Raw genomic sequence first — 15,927 nt, 5'->3', positions numbered from 1 at the left:
AAATGAATGAGAACACAGAAGTAACATGGAAACATTGATCACAGCTGAAGTTTTGGAGTCATTCAGGGGCAAACAGATCACTCAGTAAAATATGTTCAGAAAGAATAAAGAGAGTTACCTTGATGCAGCCAGGACAGCTTTGAACTTTGAGGTATGGGCAGACAAGCTGGTGGTGCCCTGTGACCTCTTGAAGCAGGACACTAGCAGCGGATACTTTGGGTCCTAAGAGTTTGGATCTGGCTTGTTCCAGCTTAGCCTGTTGATGTTTGAACAGATGAGGATCTTTGGAATCTAATAGACAGGTTAACACCATGTCTTCTATGTAGTGTCTCTCCCTGTTCCTTTTTAGGATTTGGCTGTAGAGCTTGTCCTGAAACAACTTGTGATACCATCGCCCCAGTAGTTAAGTGAATGCCAGATTCTTCACCAGAGCATTGTAAAAATGCAACTAATGCTATTTACTTCACCTGTAAGTGGTTATAAAGTGGCTGAAAATCTAACCCACTTGTTCTTGAGCCTGAGTGCAAGAATGTCTACATAAATCAGACCTGAAGAAAAAAATAATATCATTAGCAAGTATTCAGGTTTCAGAGTTGTTCAATATCTTAGGACTTTTAAATATTGCATCATGGTAAAATATTAACTTTATACGGAGGAAATTATTTCCCAACTCTTATCTTTTTTTGTTATTACAAAACCTTTGTCCATTTATCTAAGGCACAGTTGTTCATTTTTGAATGCCCTTTGAACAGATTAAGCCATAAAATTTGGAATTTAAAATCCAAAAGAATATTATTCAGGTTTTTGATGATCTTCACGCAATAAAAAAAAAACCCTAATAACTCACCTAGAAAAGAAAAACTATGCTTTGAATGTAGTCTTCTTTGTTTTCAGAGATTAACAAAGAGTTACAGGAAACAAGATGCGTCACTCTAACTGAACAATCTGTAAGTCACCAGTTTATCTGATAAGGTTATTACAACGTTTATGGCAGAGTAGGAAATGATGCTGATTGTTAATTAATTACCTGTTCCTCCCACTGATCACCAAAAGGTATGAAGGTATAAAGTAGACAGACTGATTCAAGTACTTACAGCACATTCAGTCTTGCAGGAAGAGCATCTCAAAAACAAGATGAATCTTCTTCTTCTGGCTGCTACTTTGGGGCTTGCAGGTCAGTACTTACCAAGTTGTGTGTAAAACAGAGGAAATTAATATTAGACTAGTCTGTGATAATTTCTCTTTGATCTTGTTGGTGGTTTTTAGGAGCATCTCCCCTGCAGGCAAACAAAGAATGCCAACCCCATTCAAGACCTTGGCATGTCAGGCTGCACGGTGGAACACATTGCAGTGGAGCTCTTATTAATGAATGGTGGATAGTGACCTCCTTTGACTGCCAACCATCGTAGGTGTTATTGGATGATGGTGCCAACTGAAAACTGATTTTATTGCTATTTGTGACAAAATAAGGCAGAGTTCCTTCAAATATCTTTTGATGTTGTTCTTTTTGTCAGTAGTTGTTTTGCCGTGGCTTTTTAAATACACGTCTTTCATGAGCTCCTCCAGAGTTTCACAGTTTCCCGAAGGGATTAAAAACCCTCAGTGTGTTTTGTAATGTTTTCCCTCTAAGAACAGTGATTCATTTAGAGCAGACCTTTTTGGTAACTTTTCTTAAGCTCAGATTTTTGTTACACGACAAGCATGGCAGTACATGTGACCAAACATTGTTGAGTCAGATGGGATGATCTGTTGTTTTATTCAGTGTTGTCTATTAGTCTTTCTTGGATAGTAAGTGTAGAAAGACAAAGTATGGTTGCCTGGTGTCGAAAATCTCAGGTTGAGTTTAATTAAACCTTATTCATCAGCCTGCTGTTCATGTTTTAGTCACAGAGTACTGTTCCTCAGTCATGGACCTGTTTTTGCCTGAGGCCACAGAGCTTGATGAATTGAAGTCTCTTCTCTATCCTTTGCAGAACCCACAACACCATCGCGTCTCTGGGGGAACATGACAAAACTGTGGAGGAAGGCACGGAGCAGCACATTAAGATTTCTCAGGTGATCCATCACAGCCCCTACCGCTCCCCTCTGCACAGCCTCACCATGGTGCGCCTGGCCCAGCCAGCTCGCTTCACCCAGTTTGTCAAGCCCATTCCCCTGCCCAGCCGCTGCCCACAGCCTGGAGAGACCTGCTCCGTCAGTGGCTGGGGCTCCACCACTGCAAATCAATGTAGGTGGAATTTAAAGGTGGAACTATAGATTTCACACCTAATTACCTTGTCATCAAACTAGATGATGCAGGACAGCCCACTGCAATTAAATATTTAAAAATATGTTGGCAAGTTGTCCTGTGAAGGCATCCAAATGCCCCATCAGCATATGTATAGTAGCTTTATTAGGAATTAAACTTTATTAGACATGCTTGAGCAAATAAACACAGGGGTGATGTAAACGGCAGCTGCATTATCTGGGTGTGTCAGTCAGGCTTTGAGTAGCTTGATTTCATGCAATTTCACATAACATTTTTATATGCATTATAAAAATCCGGCTTTGGTCAGACCAGCAATGATGATCATTTTCTATTTAGTGTCACACAAACATGCTCATTGCAATCTACAGTAATGAGACTCTTTGGAGCAACATTAGTCTCTCTTCTTTTTGTTTGTTAGTTTTGTTAATGTGTGACACCTTCCTTATTGAAGTTTGCACTTTGAATGTTGGTTGCAAATGCATCCTGAATCCATCTTAACACTCTTTAGAAGAAAGAGGACAAAAAATGACCAAAGTAGTTCAGTACAGTAGAGGACAACCTCTGTACCGGAGAAAAGTAGATTTAGGCTTACAGCACTTCTGCTTTAATATTTTCCCCATGAGTCAGGGTAATGATGGAGTTACCAGCAAGTTGAAATGTATTTGATAAAAAACTTGTTATTATTCTGGTCACTACAGCTCTAGCAAGGCATGGGCATTCTATTTCCATCACAGTCTCCTTTAATCAGACTATGTGCCTGACAAAATGCCCAGTCAGTGATCAAACGTTGAGAGTCAGTTGAGATCTTATAAAAACAGGAGGCAATCCGTCAACCTTCAGAGTAGAATAAAAGAGCATTTTTGTCAAATAATTTAAATTACATGCAATTTTACGAGTGATAGAATAAAAAAATACTTTATTCATCTCCCGTGGGGGAAATTTGTCATGTAGGTTTACAATGATGGTACATTAGAACAAAATAAATAAATGTGAGAAGAACATGTCAGCAGTCACGGTTAAAAAGCCTTGTGGCTGTGGAGGCAAAGGACCTCCTGAAACTCTCAGTCCTGATAAGTGTTATATCAATTTTTCTAACAATTTCAGACATAAAGATGAATAATAATTTTCTATCTCTTTCCTCCTAAAAACAGATGACTCCTCTCCACGCCTGAAGTGTATAACTGTGCCTGTCGTGGATGATCAGACTTGCATGAACACCTTCCCTCCATACGTGTACTGGGGCCCAACCATGGTCTGCGCTGGTCAAGCACACACGGATAACTGCCTGGTGAGCATGGACACTAACCAAAGAAACTTGGATTTTACTTTTTTTATTTACCCTACAGTATCATAGCATTTCCGTCTCACATTGCACACAATTTTATAAGTGTTTTTTTTCTGTCCCGTCTTCAGAATGATAGAAGCAGTGTGATGGTGTGTGATGGCCAGCTGCAGGGCGTGACATGGTACAGACATGGCTGCATGAACCCAGCAGACCCCACAGTTTACACCAAACTCTGCAGGTACAATAACTGGATAAACAGCATAATGAACAACTTCAGTCCAACAACTACACGCCCTCCACTGACGACGACACGGAGAGCAGAGACACAGAGTTAGAAAACACTGCTATGAACACTGCTCCTCACCATTTGGCAGGGGATGATCAGTCATTGAAAAGAAAACTTAGAGCTCATAAGCAGTTAAAATTTTGTGCAAGTTAAACTTTAGGTAATAGCAAAACTAAAATGCATTGTCTATTTCATATGGTTTCTTGAAAATCTGTTGAATGAAAACAAGCAATAAAATATATTTTATAAAATTTGAATTGAATAAAAATAAATTAATTGTGTTTATCCAGTTTATATTGTAGTCATAAATATCACTACACCCTTTTTTTCTCAGCTGGTTAATAGCTGCTGATATCTTTCTGTTTTCCTTTGTTTTGCTCCACTAGTTAGCCCAAAATGCCAGCATATCCTTAACTAAAAGCTGTATCACCCCTTGTGCTTGAAACTGCTGTCGACAAAATGTTTAGTTTTACAAATGATCAAGTGAATTTTTTGTGTGTACTACTAAAGATATTGCTCATTGTGAGGAACCGACAAAGATTATCATCTAAATCTGGGGCATTCCTCATCTCAGTGGAGTATTTCATCCGCTTTTCATTTGGTTAAACAGTCCACAGTGGACATGTTTTGATTAATTTCAGCCTAGCAGCTATTTTCAGAGTAAAATGTCTGCAGTGCGATAAAAAAAAAGACCTAACAGTACACTACCTGGTGAGTATCAAATAGCACTGAAATAAAGCAACAAGTTGACGATCACATCAACTTTTCTGCACAGAGATGGATATTTCTCTGAAAGCTGCATGATGGTAAATGTTGTAAAATATTTTGTCAATATTAGCCTAACATTTATCGTGTGGTTAGATACAATGACTATACAAGATTCATTCAATTTTCATTTCCTGGTTGTGGAAAGAGGCAGCTGTTTGTATTGCTTTCACACATTAATAATGCAAGTAACAATATCCACTGCTCAGATAAATGTAAGCTTAGGGCCTAATCTTTCATATTGTGGCTCAGATTGGTGGAAGTTCTGGCTTTTTTGGTTCATTGGTAATTGAGATCAAACAATACTTGTTGTGCACTTGTTGCCCAGATTTGTAAAATTAGAACAGACCAAGCAAGTGCCCTCATTACATTCAATATGTGGCCCAGTGTGGACCAGAATATCTTATCTAGCAAACAGGAGCATACTGCCTTGCTGTGTGTAAACCAGATGAATATGTTGGGCTGGGATAATTTATTTATTTTGTTATCTTGGTGCAATTTGTTCTGTTACATCCCGCTGAACATAAAGACCAGATCATGTAAGTTTAATTTGAAATTCTTATGTAACAAACTGATTTCTGTGTTTTACATGAGTAATTTGTATTTTGTTTGAAAAACAGACTATTTTTTTTCTTAATGAAAATCTTTTCCTAAATCAGTACACTTAATTATTTTAAAAACTTTGAAAACAAATTAGTCAAATACAGACTTTTAATGAGATGTGTCTGGGAATATTGCCTAATGGTGAGCAGCTGCTGCCGGGGCTCAAGGAACAAATAATATGAATAACCACTAGAGAGTGGTAAAGCCCAACAATACAAACATAAGGGCCACAGAGAGCTCAGAGAGTGAGCTCAGTGTGGACAGGTGACCCAAATTCCACATTCTTTACATTTTGTCTGAACTCTGTAAACACACCAAGACATTTGCAAAAATATGTTACAGCAATAAACACGTGGATGCGATCTAACGTTACCAAAACACAAAGGAACTGGGGAACACATGGGGAAGTCAGAGGCATGCTCACAGACACAAACTCAAATTTTCACATGCACACACACTTACATGAAAAGTGACTGACAGCTGTGTCCGTAATCACCCAAACAGAGGGGCCACTCTGCCATCTGTTCACAGCATTTCTCTCCCGTCCTCACCCCTTCTCTTCATGTTTTCTCACCTCAGTGGGAGACAGAAGGCAAACTGAGGGGTTGACTTCGGTAGCTGGGATGTTACTTTAGAAAACAGTGTGATATTAATTGGGGTGTGCGGGGGGAGGTTTTAAGCATTTGGTTTTTCTTATTTTGAGTTGCACTTCGGATAACCATTGTTCACAACTCTGAGGGATTTGACTGAGAGCAATTTAATTTAATGACAACTTTGTCAGTAACAGCAAGCTTTTATAGGAAATACAAGATTTTTGTATTTTTTTCTTTTTGCCAGAACACCAAAAACAAGAAGTCTGAAATCTTGTGGGATTTTCCTTTATATATATTGTTGGTCTCTTTGTATTCTGAATCCCAAATGATCTGTATGCTATTGGTTGTCTGCATACCTCCCTCCAAGAGGGTGTGGCTCACATATTTACCATTTGCTTTTGAGATCTAAAGCTTCTCTGTAATCATCTAATTCTGCTGGAAACCTTCTGGTACTTCAACTTGCTCATCATATGCACTACTGCAATTACCTCAGCTCTTCTCTGTAAACTTTAGATTAAAATGAACCTTCCTTTCTATCTAAATAAAGAGAGTTGTTGCTTTTCAATAAGGTAAAACAACTGAGATTTTGAGTTAAAATCTTTTTCCACAAACATTATGAGTTTACTTTGGTGAGCTGGAGGTCTGATAAGACAAAAATCACAAAATTCAACAGAACTTTGCAGATAAAGCCTATATTCCAGAGGTGTCCTGTGGTGTTTGGTTGAATGATGTTGCCAGCAAATCTTTTGGTTCCAGTGGGTTGAGGGGTGGGCGTCTGTTGAATGGGCTTCTTCCACCACCCAGTCATTACACAGGAGTTTTTTCCCCTGTCAGGGGCACCTTATCTGGCTGGGGGAGGCCCGTGGCATCAGAAGGTTCCGTGGGGGGTGGGCTTAAACTGCTATTATGTTTTGGTTGTTAGTGGTAACACCACCATTAGCTTTAGGGGCAAAGGTTTCCCAGCTAAGTAAGTATTGCAATGAGATGATCACTGTTATTCACTTTAGCTGACAGTCATTTCGTCTTACTGGTATGGAAGGAGAGTAGAATGAACAGCATCTTTCAATGTCTTAGTGTCCTTTTTTCAATCCAACATTAAGCAGAACTGGAAGTCTATTATCATGGTAGGAAAGGTGCAACTTCTTAAGGCACTGTGATGCTGTCAATGTCTACAATGACAATGTTAACATGTGTATGATTAGGAGATATAATTGTTTTCTATAGTCACCTTTCAAATTAAACATTAAGGGAGTGTATTCTATAAATGTTTCAATTCTGCAATTATTTGGTCAGAAACCGATTAATTTTTTATTCTTTTATGAAGCAGGATGAAAAAATAAAGCTTCCCTAAAACAAAAACAATTCAATAGGAACAATGAATTCTTGCACAAAATTTCATGGTAGTTCATGGAATTTTTGGTATTCTTTAAAAAAGAAAGTCAACCTCATGGTGATGCTAAATGAAAAGTCAGAAGAAGTTTACAGCCAATATGATTTAGCCTCTGGTCACTGTAAGCCCTCATTAATTCATTAAACTCATTCAGTAGTTGATGTTGACCTGTTCCATAATGTTTGGACAGTAATTGTCTCACAAAGATATTTGCAATCTTCAGAGTTTGCAAATGGAAATGTACTTTAAACATTAAGTTAAAAAGAAGTAAAAAAAGAAAACACACAACAAAAAACATGCACTGTTTAAAGGCACAGATACTGTTTAAAGGAATCCAGAGGTTAATTTCACCTTCTTGAACCCTCATTCAGACATTCAGACAAACAGACCAACACAATAAGACTTTGCACGCACAGTATGAGGCTTCTGAGTGCCAATTTCTGGGATCTCCTCTCATTGCTAGGCTATTTTGAACATGCTTATCTTTATTAATGGTAAACTTTTGCTCCTTTCCTTTCTTTTACACTCCCTGCGAGCAGCATTATATAAATCATAGCAATGTTACTAAAGGCCCTCCCTGCCTCTTACTCTTTATTTTGGCTGCCATAACTCAGGAATGCAAGCCTGGCCTACATTGAAAACAAATATCATCCTCAATTGCCCAAACACCGTGGTATAAACTGATTAATGAGGGAATTAAAATGAAAGATGATCCATCGGGGGAAATCTTTTTCCAGGGGTGTGACAGAGCTTATCAGTGGCGGGTACAATATCTGCAGAATAAAAGCAGGGCTTCTCCCTCCCTTCTTCCATCTCCTTCCATCGCTTTGTTTCTCTGGCAAACTGTCACCATCACTCATTGCCGACTTACATTCCCAGCATTCCCCTGTGGCACCTGGCTCATGAGAGGAGAAAAGTGGTGAACAGGCACTCAAATTCATATTCACAAACTGAGAGAAAGTGCACACACTTTTACACTCACATCCCTCCATTATATGCTTTTTCCTCTTAAAAACTGACAAGTATTTTTCACTGGGATGTAACTGAATATGGTAAGCTGACTTACAGTACATTAGCACATCCTGCTGCATGTGTGTCTGGGTGTGTGTTTCTCTGCATTAGGCAATTGGCTCATTGAGGGTAGCACAGGCCAAGTCAATCAGGCTGGATCTCTCCCTGTTGTCCCATTGAGACCTGTGGCTCATCAGGGGAGATAATTAGTCTGAAAAGCTTTAATGATACTCGCCTAACAGCTACAAGAGCACACTGAGAGGCAGCAGTATGTATGTGTGCATTTGTATGTGGGATGCAGAGAAATAAACAGATGTGGGTTGTTTCTCTGAGAGGTGATAAGTAAACAAATAAGTGATCAAAATCATGTTTTGTGAGTACATGTATTCATGAGTGTGTGCATTTGTGTGTAGGTCCTGATAATATGCAAACTGATGGGATAATGAATGTTGTGGCTATCTGGCTCCAACCCACATGTGCACGGTTACACATACACAATATCCTTCTCTCGGCTTTCCCTCCGCTCCCATCATCATTGTTAGCATGAAGACCTGAGTTTGCTCGAGCACAACACAACCTTGACTCATAAAACCACAGTGTGTGTGTCGGACAGACAGAAAAGATAAAGAGGTGGAGGATGCATTATGCACTGATATTGGAAATGGCTCTGAATTCAAATGAGCATGTGCATTTTGTTGGACACAAGCAGTTTAACAAATGATTACTACAGACTGTATTGCAGTGAAGATACTATGCTTAATCATAGTCACTTTTTTTTATAAACTTCTTATTCGATAAAATCATCTAGGTGTTTACATGCACAGCTTAGTTGAGCTCCAGTTAGCATTTAAACTGATCATTTATTTGGACTCTGTCCTTGTCCCAGTATAGAGGCACGGAAGGTTATCAAGTTATTGATATTGGTATTGGTGATTGGTGAGTTCGACATTGCTAACTGGCATTACAGTAGCTTTCACCTTGTTATCATTGGGATTCCTCCAGCTGACCTATTGCATCACTGACCAAAAACTATTAATAATAATTTAACCAGTGGAAAAACTTGGTGAATTGGACAGCTTTGCAGATCTGCACATTGTGAAAGTGTAGTGAAATTTACTGTTTTAACAAAAAGTTGCATCTTATTCCCAGTGGTTACTCTCTACCTTCTTTTGAGTACTGGTATCCTCTGTTATTTCCTGGTCAAAGCCCAGAGCAGGAACTGTACAGCATGGGCTGAGCCCCTAAGCCAGTTTGACTCCAGTTGACTCTGTTTGTATATAGTAATTTGACCCCTAACTTATTTGTGTGGGTGTGTTAGTCCAGCTTTTATAGACTTAATTTTGTATTTTCTTCTGGACTAACAAGTTTATATGTAATTCAAAAGCCTAGTATTGGTGTCAGTAACACAATCATTTTAATCAAATACATATGACAAGGCTGTGTGATTTGGGTTATTTATTTATTTTTTTTACATGGATGAGCCCATGCATGGGGCTAATGGTTCATCATGTATTTGTATTCTTACATTCTTTAGCCTACACCTTGTGTTTACTTGTAGTAGTGCAAATGAAGCCAGAAGGTGGATCTGTGCCACAAAAGCCGCTTTCCTTTCAGGCAGAGAGAGGACAGAGAAAACAACAAAAGCAACAAGCCATATTAGTGGCATGCAGTAATGGAACAGCATCAGCTGATCGCAAAATGTCCAGGTGCATTAGGGATGGAAAAAAGGGATTACACTCTATTCTGATAATGCATTACTACAGATGGAGCTATGTTGAGGATGATCAAGCACCGACATATATGAATTCTGTGTAATAGTTCAAAAAAGAGCTACAGCAACAAAGAGGTAAACCCCACAGGGACTCCTTCCTTTGCTACTGGCTTCTTTAAAAGCACCGTAGACTGGCTGTGTTGCCATGGATGCATGCCAGTTATTCTCTTGTTTTTACACCAACGTTATTTTAGTCCATGTTTGTTTCTAAGGAAGGGTTGCTTACACTCCTGCTACATATCAGTCAGAACATGTTGTGGCCCATCTTAAAATATCTTTAAAAATCTGTGTAAGTGTTAGGAATGCAGTAAGAAAACATCACCTGGGGGGATACTTTAGATACAGCTGCTCACTGCAGTGATAAGGTAATTTCCAGTGAATGTCTTGCTCAAAAACACAGAAACTGTGCACACTGGGGCAGAAAGCAATGTCCCTTTGCCATGACCAGGTGAGCATGACAAACTCCCTCAAGCAAAGCTCTCTGACAGGACTGTAATACTGGAATGAGTAGTCGAGTCTTATATCACAGCAAACCTGGGAAGTCCCTGCCTGCAGGACGGTGTCATCTAGACAAAACTGATAAAGCCACAAAGATCAGTACTTTTCTGTGTATTAACAACGTCAGTAAAAGTTCATTTAATCTCAACACTCCCACTGTAACCAAAGATTACAACTTTATGACAAAGAAACATAAATAATAAATAATTAGACGTGCTCTCATGTATATATACAGTATATAAATGAAAATATATATATAAATCTAGCATGTGCACACAGAGGACACGCTGCCCTTGAATCCTGACTGGACAAGCATTCCCTGATATGACCCTGACTTTCCTCCGTTCGTGCTGCAGAATAACAGCTAATCTTTTAAACACAATACAAAACCCTGACTCTGACCCCTCAAGACAAAGTTTGACTTCCTATTTGAACATTTGGTGGCAATTTTCTAAAGCATTCTGCACCATAAACACACGCTATCTATGAGAGGAGGGTGGGATGTAGGGCACATACAATTAGTAAGGAATGTTAGCGCTTCCCTCCCCCAACCCCACCCAACATTTAGTAAAAGAATGACACTTGCCCTAACTCAGCAAAGCATGTACACTAAGGCAACTTTGTACAGTGCAGAGCTGCAGAAATATGTCATGCATTAATACAGTGTATGAACATAGCGGTGTGGTGTGTCACACACACAGCCAGACAGTGCGGCAAAGAGGGAGGGGAACGCTAGAGGTTTATAATTTACTCCAACACACGCATACTTACAGAAGAACTGAATCTGCTAAGCGTCTACCTCTAAAACACCGACTCTCTCACACAGAAGCGGTTCATCCTGTGTGTGTGTGTGAAAGAGATTATGCAGAGCTACAGTATGTCCTCTGATCCAGCACCAAATGAAGTGGACAGGCCAGATAAGCTGATAAGGATCCATCTGAGAGAAATAGCAGGGCTCCTTACTGACACATAAACAGTTGATGCAGGAGAGTTGAAACAAGTAACTCAGCAAGCACTCAGGCTGAAAGCGACTGAAAACTCCCACGTTTTCGATTACAGAACAGAGCAGGTTGAGAAGACCCTGCTGGCTCTGTAACAATCTTCACTACATATTATTTTTAGTTATATTTTATCCTTTTTACCTTAAGGTAAAGGAAGTAGGTCGCAGCAGTGAGTGAATGGTATATAATAGAAGCTGAGGTGAAAAGGGGAAATTGAAAATGAGAAAAACAGGTCTCTCCACACATGCTTGTCCTTGTTCAACAAAACAAGAGCAACACACTCCAGATCCTGTTTATTCTGCTAGCAGGAGATGAGAGTGAACACCTGAATGAAAGAAAAAGAGGACAGGCTGGGGTACAATGAGAAAGCTCCATTAGTAAGTCAGTGGAGCATATGATGGTAATTATCAGATGTACTCATGGGATGCCCTAAGTTGCTCTCACTGTCGGTGCTATTACAGTTACAACACGCAAGGGAGCACGCAGCGAAAGAAGGGACATAGAGGAGTGTAGGAGTGACACTAGCAGGCATTCTGCTGCATGATGTAAATGCAGAATCTGTTTTCCTGGCACTTGAATGTGTATCTGGCCTCAGGCACGTGTGCATGTTTTAAGACGTATCTCTTTTGCGAGTTGGGCAACAAGGTCAAGTGCATACCCTCTCATTATCCTGCAGCGCTCAACATGCTTGTAGGTATGTGTGCCATTTCACAAATCTTGATTTAACACAACATTAAAGATGGGAGTAATGTGTTACTTTGGATTTTATATGTAGTGATGTGTTGATAATGTGTAGATGATGACCAAAGACAAAGTGTGTAAGTGTGTTTTATTCAGACAGCTGCCGCACTGTAATGTTAGCCAATGGGAGGAGCCTATAACATGTACAGAAGTTCTCAGAGGAGTAGCTCTCTGAACAGCTGCTCCCCATTCCTCCGGGCATTTCTCCTTCTTTTCTCCTTTTCTAACAGCAACTTTTTTCTGATCCTTGCTCTCACTTTCTCTTTACTGGGCCTGAGGGGATTTTTTTTGCTTTTGGCAGTGCTTTAAACCCAGCATGGTGTGTGACTATGTGAGCATTCTAAATGTCTTCTAACATACGATCAGCTTGCTGGTAAATGAATCCTTGCTGCAGTTAATTAACAGATTTACACTACAGCTGAAGTGATTTATACTCTGATTCTCATGTTTGGACGATAGCCCATCTAATTCGATTCTGAAATGCAGAACACCATATATGGAGTTCTGAGTGCCTCAGTTTAAAATGTTACTACTGTGAGTAGCTAAGTGAGTACGAGTTGACCTTATTTCCAAGTAGCGTGTTGGAAATGTCACAATTTTGAAAAATATTTGTAGGGTGTTCGATCCCCACCTCTCTGTGTGGAGTTTGCATGTTCTCCCCATGTATGCATGGGTTCTGTCCGGGTTCTCCGGCTTCCTCCCACTGTCCAAAAACATACACGTTAGGTTAATTGGTGTCTCTAAAATTGTCCCTAGGAGTAAGTGTGAGCATGTGTGTGGTTGTTTGTCTCTGTGTGGCCCTGTGATGGACTGGCGACCTGTTCAGGGTATACCCCGCCTCTCACCCAATGACCACTAGGATATACTCCAGCACCCCCCACCACCTTGTTTACGTACTTGTATGGTTCTATGGTCACGCCTCCTTTGGCCTGGACCCTAAATTCTGATGAGCTGAAGAGATATGAACAAAATTGAGAGAAAGGAGGAGGAAGATTAAACCTTTTGTTGCTTGAATATTCCATTGAGGTCTGAAACCTCTTTCACACGAAGGAGTTGTCCGTGTCTTTTTTTCCTGATTTGGAGTGAGTGATGCCTGTTGATGAGAGTTTTTTTTCTTTTCATGTATCCGTTGAGCAAATTCTTAAATATAGTTCCAACCTTGCATTTTCAATACATGAACCAAGTCTTAAAGTTGGCCCCAGCCTGTTATGGAACATTTATTGTCATCTTTAACCCTGCAAATAGAGTCGCACACAACAACAACATTCCAGTAACTTAGATGAACTCAAAGGGAGTGTCACATATAAACACTCCCCCTAATCTTTCATTAGATTTCTGCTTTGGCACATCAAATTTGCAATTTTTTTTTTTTATCTTCTAAACTATGCTGGAAATTCACTTTCAGCTGCAATTGTTTCTCATTCCCTCAGACACAACACAAAATAACGGAACCGATTAAATGAAAACATGTCCAGCTATGCCTTAATAAACCAACATCCCACAGGTGGCCTGGCACTCCTGAGTGACACACACTCACACACTTGCTGAGGTTTGGGCAGTGGGAGATCAGCCGCTGCTCGGCTTAATAGCAAGCTCACTGATGCAATCAATGAGACGAATCTACCTTGCTGCGAAAAGATAATAGAAATATGGCAAATAAATGCAGGCTCACACAAATAGATGCGTGCACACACACACAGGAAGTACTTATTCTCTGTGTTTCATAATCGCATCAAAACAGCAAACACAGTCAGACCACACAGGATATTAAACCTGAAGACTGCGGCAGATAAACACATTTATCACACTTATCGCTTCACACTTTATCTCTGAACTCCCTCACACCTTCACTCTTCCCCTCCCTTCCAAATTTCCCTGTCTGTATTTGTGTAATGCAGATTAATGACATCTAGGCTAAGCATTCTGTTTTGTACTTCATCTCCAATCACTACTTTCATTTTCTTTCACCCTGGCAGCAGCACCTCCCTCCACAGTCACTCTCCCAAATCTCTTTGGATAGCTGCTCTTCACAGCATCTGTATTACTTGTATACTTCCCCTTATGCAGCCAGTCCCCCATGGATCTATACACACCTGCTGATCTTCTTGCATTGTTGCTCTTGTGCCATGTGTGCTACTCATTATGCAGGATGATGGAGCACATATTGTCAGTAAGGCCTTGTCCAAGCTGGCTCCATCTCATCAGTACTGAATATAGTGTAGTGGGCCTACTTCTGTGTGTATATTGAGCTGAGTCTGGCCAAGCTGAGTGCTCCTGAGTAACCATCAGATGTGGACTGAGGAGGCAAAAGGGACTCACAGTGGCTGTCATCCCTCAATAGGCCAACACAAAATGGCTAAATCAGTTTAAACCTACTGTAACTAAACCCAGTGAAGGGAGCAAGAAGACTCCCAGCGGGGAGAGGGAAGGAGGATGGAAGAAGGAAAGGACTTTAGGGAGAATGACAGTAATCCCTCTCATTGTTAGCAAGACTGAAAGCACTGATCCTCTCATTCTTTGTAAAACAAAGCGTGAGAAGATCTCTCTCGCACTCAGACACACAAACACCAATTCCACATATTCCTGATACATATCACATATTTAAAACCTGGTTTTACTCTGTTTATGGTGTCATTTCAAACATTTATTCAGCAATATCACCAAGATTGCCCTTGAGGCGAAGTTTTGTAACTTTTAAAAGAGAAAATAACACAATTTGGATGAAAACACAGAACATTCCAAATTCTAAAGAGCAGTGCATATCTTCCCTCAACTAAGACCCCAAAAACATGCATGTTTTATGGCAGGTATTCAAGTGTAAAGGCCCTAAAGATGCTCACATGTAGCCTGACACTGTAATCTACATTTTCAGCATAATCCCTATGTCCACCCTTACTCCTATGCAGCTTGCTTCCATCTTTGATGCTTTGCATTTGCAGATCGATTTCACCAGGTCACAGTGATGGGAGACTTTCAATTTCCTAATGGAAAATCAGCAGTGCAGTGGGTGTGTGTGTGTGTCATCACAATGGTTTTGACAGGACCGTAACCAGAGAGGCAGTGTAGGAGCATAATGTTGCACAAACCTTACAGGTTGTGTTACAAGTTTAGAGAGGGCTTTTATGAGATATAAGAAGTGGAGAATGATCGGAAAAGTGAGAGATTTTTGTCTTGTCTTTTGATTCACAGCTTGTTTTGATAGTATAATTAGTTTACGATTAGTTACTATTGATGCGAATTATCCCAAAACTGTTACAGATTGTTAGAGATCTATGCTTAAAGCAGCACAGCCATTTTCTAATGATTGATGGAACTAATTTCCATACTTAAAGCAGGATAATAGAACCCTGCATCGCTAAGTCAGCACTTAGAAAATACATGAAGACGTCACTGACGCAAAATGTGGACATCCCTTTGTCTGTCCTGTCGGAATAAATCATGGAATCTATCAATGTGGGGGGAAAATTTACATAATATGCTTAAATCAATGATATTAAAATTTAGCGCAAGATATGAATCAATTTAGATTATAATCCACTAGAAAGTGCAAGAAAAGAAACAGATAAATCACAATGATAATCAGTGGTGTAGTTGTCGGTGCATGCATAGTGAATTTGAAAGCAAATTTCCTGTTGTGATAAAGGAAAAAAACAGCAATGACTGTAAATCTAAAGAGAGAGCTTTTGAAAATGGACTGCTGCACAGGCAGGAATAAAAACACAGAGAGCAATGGGG

At 39.9% G+C, this 15,927-nt stretch overlaps 1 protein-coding gene across 1 annotated transcript; it reads left to right on the top strand.

Annotated features, from left to right (window-relative positions):
- Positions 1-730: 730 nt before the first annotated feature.
- Positions 731-5,161, top strand: LOC140316194 (trypsinogen-like protein 3). Its single transcript, XM_072393925.1, has 5 exons — positions 731-1,174; positions 1,267-1,405; positions 1,974-2,227; positions 3,400-3,536; positions 3,662-5,161. The coding sequence occupies exons 1-5, from the start codon at positions 1,135-1,137 to the stop codon at positions 3,866-3,868; spliced, it is 777 nt and encodes a 258-aa protein (XP_072250026.1). The 5' UTR covers positions 731-1,134; the 3' UTR covers positions 3,869-5,161.
- The last annotated feature ends 10,766 nt before the right edge of the window (positions 5,162-15,927 follow it).

Source organism: Leuresthes tenuis, unplaced genomic scaffold (assembly GCF_036924035.1).
Source record: "Leuresthes tenuis unplaced genomic scaffold, fLeuTen1.0.hap1 SCAF_10, whole genome shotgun sequence".
NCBI classification, from domain to species: domain Eukaryota; kingdom Metazoa; phylum Chordata; class Actinopteri; order Atheriniformes; family Atherinopsidae; genus Leuresthes; species Leuresthes tenuis.
This window is presented reverse-complemented; position numbering and strand designations above follow the sequence as displayed.

What these genes read in the sequence shown, in the direction of transcription:
- LOC140316194 (XM_072393925.1), top strand. Translation starts at nt 1,135, where the DNA reads ATGAATCTTCTTCTTCTGGCTGCTACTTTGGGGCTTGCAG. An exon ending in TGCTACTTTGGGGCTTGCAG is followed by an intron (nt 1,175 to 1,266) that starts GTCAGTACTTAC and finishes GGTGGTTTTTAG; the next exon opens with GAGCATCTCCCCTGCAGGCA. An exon ending in TCCTTTGACTGCCAACCATC is followed by an intron (nt 1,406 to 1,973) that starts GTAGGTGTTATT and finishes TATCCTTTGCAG; the next exon opens with AACCCACAACACCATCGCGT.